This window comes from Pollachius pollachius (genome assembly GCF_949987615.1).
Source record: "Pollachius pollachius genome assembly, chromosome: 2".
NCBI classification, from domain to species: Eukaryota; Metazoa; Chordata; class Actinopteri; order Gadiformes; family Gadidae; genus Pollachius; species Pollachius pollachius.
The window spans coordinates 17,823,194-17,829,430 of NC_136935.1; the positions used below are offsets into that span (position 1 = coordinate 17,823,194).

At 50.6% G+C, this 6,237-nt stretch overlaps 1 protein-coding gene across 1 annotated transcript in view; it reads right to left on the reverse strand.

Annotated features, from left to right (window-relative positions):
• pcnx2 (pecanex 2) overlaps window positions 1–6,237 on the reverse strand; it is a gene marked incomplete at both ends in the record, with an annotated part of 41,224 nt that overhangs the window by 6,605 nt on the left and 28,382 nt on the right. The window contains 8 exons of the mRNA XM_079729098.1: window positions 934–1,098; window positions 1,419–1,595; window positions 2,215–2,289; window positions 2,626–2,792; window positions 3,082–3,260; window positions 4,071–4,187; window positions 4,925–5,082; window positions 5,999–6,229. Of these exons, the coding sequence (XP_079585224.1) occupies window positions 934–1,098; window positions 1,419–1,595; window positions 2,215–2,289; window positions 2,626–2,792; window positions 3,082–3,260; window positions 4,071–4,187; window positions 4,925–5,082; window positions 5,999–6,229 (1,269 nt within the window). The remainder of the gene's footprint in view (window positions 1–933; window positions 1,099–1,418; window positions 1,596–2,214; window positions 2,290–2,625; window positions 2,793–3,081; window positions 3,261–4,070; window positions 4,188–4,924; window positions 5,083–5,998; window positions 6,230–6,237) is intronic.

Consider the following 6,237-nt stretch of genomic DNA (forward strand, 5'->3'; position numbering starts at 1 on the left):
GTTGAGGAGGGTTCGTTGAGATTATAAAACCTCAAAAATATGAATTATCATTTGATTGATGTTCAAGAGATGGACAATATCATTGGGTGGTTAGTGGTGACATAGATGCATAAGCCATTCTAAGTGCAGGTATGTTTAAATAGATGTACACAACGCAGCCTTGGGAGGAATTAAGTAAGGTCCCTAAAGCACGATTGAGAAGATATCTCCAGTCAGCTCCATAAAACAGATTAAGCAATCTCACAATCTCTACACGCTCAAACTTAACTAAACTTAGGGCTGTCTTTTCAATGAAATAACTTTTTACTGCATTATTTAATTATACATTTCTTTCAGGTCAGATGACCACCCTATACTGAATATGTGCATAGGAGAAACATTCCAGATGAACAAAGTAGAAGAATATCAGGCACTTGCTGCACACAGTGTGAACACTCAACCATAGGAGGCTCACAATACTGCCGAGGACTTTTATGGTGGGGAGTCCGTATATGGGACCACCCTAAAAAGGAACAGGGATCATAGAGCAACATCACCCAATAATGTACACACGACGCAGACCTAAAGCAACGACTAAGGTCACTAACCCACGTGGTTGGCTGTCGAAAAAATGGTGTGTGTCTGGAGTCAGAGACGAAGAGGAGCCGGTTCATTTAAAAACTCTTTATTTGATCACGGTGTCTGAGTTGGATTCTTTCTTTTTTTGGGGGACATTCAGACGAGAAGGTGAGCCCATGCTCAGGACGACGGGAGCAGGTGCTGTGTTCACAGAACCTCGTACAATCTTCATCTGCACACGTGTGTGTGTGTGTGTGTGTGTGTGTGTGTGTGTGTGTGTGTGTGTGTGTGGGCGTGATCTTCCGGCTTACAGTCTTTTCTGCGCATGGCTGTGAGAGTGTGGTGCACACACACTCTCTGCTTTCTGTGTCAGACAGTCTTTTCTGACACGTCCGGAACAGGCGAGGGGGGGCCCTCGTCCTCCTGGCTCTTATCCAATCCCTGGCTGCCTCCCCGGTCAGCTGACTGCGTGCTGTCTTTAGGGCCGGGGGGGACGTTTGAGTACGTGGCGTCGATGCTTTCGTAAGGCTCCGACGTCCACTGGGAGATCGAGGATGAGAGAGAGAAATACCAGTTGAGTGTCATATTTAAACTGAACCGAAGACATTATAAGTTGGGTACAAACAGTGGTTCTCAGGCTAGTGTTTACGGTTAACTGCTAATGTGCCCCCTCTGAGGTCGAGCAATGTAGCCCGCTCACCAGCACAAAAACGAACTTTGACAAAGAAGAAGTGAGCGCCACTAGTTTCATGAGAGACATGTCGGGGATCGTGTAACCCACAGGCCACATGTTCAAGCGGTAGCTGTGGTGAACGTGTTCGGGGTGGTGAACACCAACAGACCACATGTTCTAGCGGTACCTGTGTGGCCCTGCTGCTGGAGCGATGCGACGCTCCGATAGCGATGTTGACGCTGGAGGAGGACTGCGTGTCGGTGGTGTTGCCCCCCTCGGCCGCTGACAGACCAGAGATCACCAGGCCGCTGGAAAAACTACGCTTCCCAAAGAGCAGGCTGAGCGTGGATGAGGACGAAGACACCTGGGGAGGACACCATAGAGGAAGGACATGTGGTTCTCAGATGTACTGGCTGTGATGGGAGGAGCCTGATATCAGATGTACTGGCTGTTAAGAGCCTAGCCTGGGGCTGGCTGATGGTGAGACCTAGCCTGGGGCAGTCTGATGGTGAGACCTAGCCTGGGGCGGTCTGATGATGAGACCTAGCCTGGGGCGGTCTGATGGTGAGACCTAGCCTGGGGCTGGCTGATAGTGAGACCTAGCCTGGGGCTGGCTGATGGTGAGACCTAGCCTGGGGCGGCCTGATGGTGAGACCTAGCCTGGGGCTGGCTGATAGTGAGACCTAGCCTGGGGCTGGCTAATGGTGAGACCTAGCCTAGGGCTGGCTGATGGTGAGACCTAGCCTGGGGCGGTCTGATGGTGAGAACTAGCCTAGGGCTGGCTGATGGTGAGACGTAGCCTGGGGCGGTCTGATGATGAGACCTAGCCTGGGGCGGTCTGATGGTGAGACCTAGCCTGGGGCGGTCTGATGATGAGACCTAGCCTGGGGCTGGCTGATGGTGAGACCTAGCCTAGGGCTGGCTGATGGTGAGACCTAGCCTGGGGCTGGCTGATGGTGAGACCTAGCCTGGGGCGTCCCTACCTGGCTGGAGCGCTGCTGATGCTGCGCTGCCTGCAGCTGGGAGCTGATCCCCCCGGCCCCGGAGAGACGGGGAACCTGTGGACACACACAGGGATACTATGGATATTGTCCTCCTTAAAAAATGCATTATTACATATATTTTATGCTTCAAAATCACGCCTCTAACCCTGGACAGGAAACAACAGACCAGATATTGAACTGTCACCAGGAGGCGTCCATCCTTTCCAGACTGTGTGTGTGTCTGTGTATGTGTGTCTTTTGGTGTGTGTGTGTGTGTGTGTGTGTGTGTGTGTGTGTGTGTTTGTGTGTGTGTGTGTTTGTGTGTGTCCATGTGTGTGCATATGTGTGTGTGTGTGTGTGTTTGTCTGTTGGTGTGTGCATGTGTGTCCATGTGTGACATGATGAGTTCACCTGGGAGAAGATGGAGGCGATGGAGGTGTTGAAGGACAGCTGACTGTTGGAGAGGCGCTGTACCAGCCCATGGGCGGAGCCTGAATCTAGGATGGGCCCTGATTGGCTGGTCACGGGGGGGCGTTGGCTTTGGGGCTGCACTGACCGGCTACGGTACTCTCTCCTGGCTGGAAGGCCAAAAACACACACACACACACACACACACATGTACAAACACACACACACACGCAATTACTTGCAGAGCTGATTGAACCAAAAATAAATAAAAGCATCAAAGCATCAGATCAATTACCTTTCTGTATAACTCATGTACATGTTTAGCAGACAAATCTATTAACTACTATAAAACCTTGAACTTGAGCTGTCATCTCTGCACCTCTGTGTGTCGGTGCTTCCTGTTTAAAGTACAGTTTTTGGCGCCGCCCCAGTGGTGTGTCAATGGAATGGCGCCCCCACCTGTGTTGTGGTGCCGGTGGGTGCGCGTGGTGCGCGTGCGGTGTTGGTACAGGCTCAGGCTGTTGGAGGTCATGGACGAGGGGTGGTTGTTGCTCAGGGAGGAGGAGCCTCCGGCGGCACAGTCCACGTCCTCCATGTTGACACCGCTGTTACAGCTGGTCAGGTTGTCTTTACGCACCCTGGGACACGCAGAAGCACACACACACACACACGCAAAGTTAACCTACGCACGCACACATAGGAAAGCATACACGCACAAACACGCACGAACACACACACACACACACACACACACACACACCACACACGCACACACACACAGAAACACTCACACACACAAACACATACACACACACATCCAAGACCACAAGTAAGCATACACGCACGAAAACACACACACACACGTAAACACACACATAAACACACCCACCAGCACGCAAAAACACACACAAACAGAAAAACACACGCACAAAAACATTTGCACACAGACACATACAAAGAAACAATCTCACACACACACACACATGCACATACACACACGCACAAGCACACGCATACATCCACAGAGACACACACAGACCAACAAATTAAATGTATGCATATAAAGCGGTAAAAGTCTCTGTGTCCTCGTGTGGGGGACACAGCAGCAGGGGGATTAGAGAGTTAGCAGCCAAACAGGTTTACGGTGACCCTCTCCCTCCCCGTGTGCTTAGCCCTGGCTACTCAATCAAGACACTTAGGACTCAAGGACAATCAGGAGGATTAGCGCAGTTTTCTAATGGGAAGGCAAAGATCAGCCTCCCAAGAGCTGACGGGAGTGCGCTTGTGTTACTAATGCACTAAACACACACACAGACACATGCATTAAACATGGTGTGTGGATGTTATTTAGGAAAGAGGGATAACAAGGGGGGGAAGTTACCAGGAAGTATGGAAAACAGGAGAACAGACTGATTGCGATGAATGTGACGATAAGAAGTGGGACTGACCGGAGCCACTTGGAGCAGAGCCAGGAGCGGATGGCGTCCATGGTGAGGGCCCCTCCCCCGATGGTGCGGAGTGTGCGGTGGGTGCCTGCGTACGACGTGGTCAGCGGCGACACGTACCTGAGACAGGAGACCTTTAGACATCAGCCACGCTGTAACATATCCCCACTGCACTGAGAGACATTCAATGGTCAATGGTCACTGGGCTGCATTTCTACAGCGCTATTCTAACCAGTGGCCACAGTGCCATCCATTCACACACAGGCCGCGGTGTCAGCCATGTGAGGCGACAGCCAGCTCGTCGGGAGCGGTTAGGGTGAGGTGCCTTGCTCAGGGACACCTCGACACTCAGCTAGGAGGATCCGTACCGGTCAACCTGCTCTACCTCGTGAGCCGCGTGCCGCCCGAAAGACAGGGTCCCTGTGACGTTATGAACCACATATGCAATACCATACGGAATTGAGAAAACGTATAAAAATAGTCATTTCACATTATATCCTTCCAATATTAAATATGAATTAGAATGAATGGACACTTTCATTCCAGTTAAAATGTGCAAAATTCCTGTTTTTCTTCTTAATGTAAACAAACCTAAGATGATCTCGACTGGGCAAGCACATGGATACCATTGAATGTCAAGTTTTTTTTTTTAAAAACCACATCAATCATTGTGGTTGCCATGAAAGTTGTACAGGTCATGCCTCTGATTAAATTGCGTCTTCAAAATAGAGACATTAAAACAAACCAATCTTTTCACCGTAAGGCCAAACATGATGTGTACCATGCTGCGTCCTATCTGATCCCTGTGACGTGTGCCCAGTTTCTCCCTGCTCATATGGGGATTCGGGTGCACCTACATGGGGTAGCCCAGGGGCTGGTCGCAGGACGAGTTCACCATGTTCCTCAGTGCCTGCTTGGAGTTCTGGATGCTTCCTCTCTCTGGGTTCCTGTTCCGCAGGAAGACCAGCTCCTGCTGCTGTCCTGCCCACAGGCCACGCACACACTCCTTGTTGATCTATAGGGGGAGGGGAGGAGAGAGGGTGGGAGTGGGGGTGGAGAGGAGAGGAGAGAGGAAAGGAGAGGAGAGGGGTGGGAGAGTCCCCAAAAAGGTGAGGTTGGGGAGTTGTGACCCAAAATTTTACATTACATTTTACATTACATTTTTTGTTCAGTTTTTTGGCCACAAATATAGCATGACGTTACGTCATGCTATATTTGTGCTTTCTGAACTCCTTGAGTTTTTTTTAAAATTTCCTTCACCACAGTCTTGTTGTATATATAATATAATAATTCCATAACCATCGTCTCCTCAGCGATGACTCACAAGCGCCCCCCTCTGGTGTGGTCAAATCAGAGAGACCTGGATGTTCAATGATTCAACAGGCCGCCTGCTCATCAGCTTTATCAGTAATGCCACACAACGGGCAGCGCCTCCACCATTATATAGACACAACATCCAGTACAGGCATGGACACAAACACACTGAAATGTTTGGTAAATAAATTAATTAATCGGAACACTTCCAGAACTGAATAAAAAGCAAGAACATGTAACGCATCACTGTGGAATCTGGTGACCGAGTCTTCCTTCTTTTCTGAATCCACACAGACACACACACACACACACACACACACACACACACACACACACACACCAACACACACACAGCTCGGGTAACTTTAAATCTAGGTTTATAGCTCTAGGTTTATGGAAATGATTAAAGTTACTGTACGGGAGATTTGAGATTTGACAACCCAAAAAGAGCCCCTCCCTCTCTCCTCCCTCCTTATGTTTCTCCGCCACTGAGCAGCATTGCATTCCACACCTATGATTGACATGCGAGACTCAATCCGAGAACCAATCAGGGGAGCCACAAGCCTTTCCCTCAGTATCATGGGACGGATGGCCCATCCCGCCGCCACCGGGCTCACCTTGATGACCTTGAAGCTGAGGTGGCGCTTGTACAGCATGATGACCTTGTACTCGTCGGCGCCCTCGTCAATCATGTGGCGCAGCGTGAGCAGCGTGTCGCGGCTGGACAGCACCGCCTCGCGCCACGCCGGGTCGCTCTCGTGGCAGATCACCAGGCTGCTGCGGTAGGTGGTGATGGCGTCGTACAGCACCGACGCCTCCTCCGTCTCCTCCAGGCAGGTGAAGTGGTCCTGGGGGG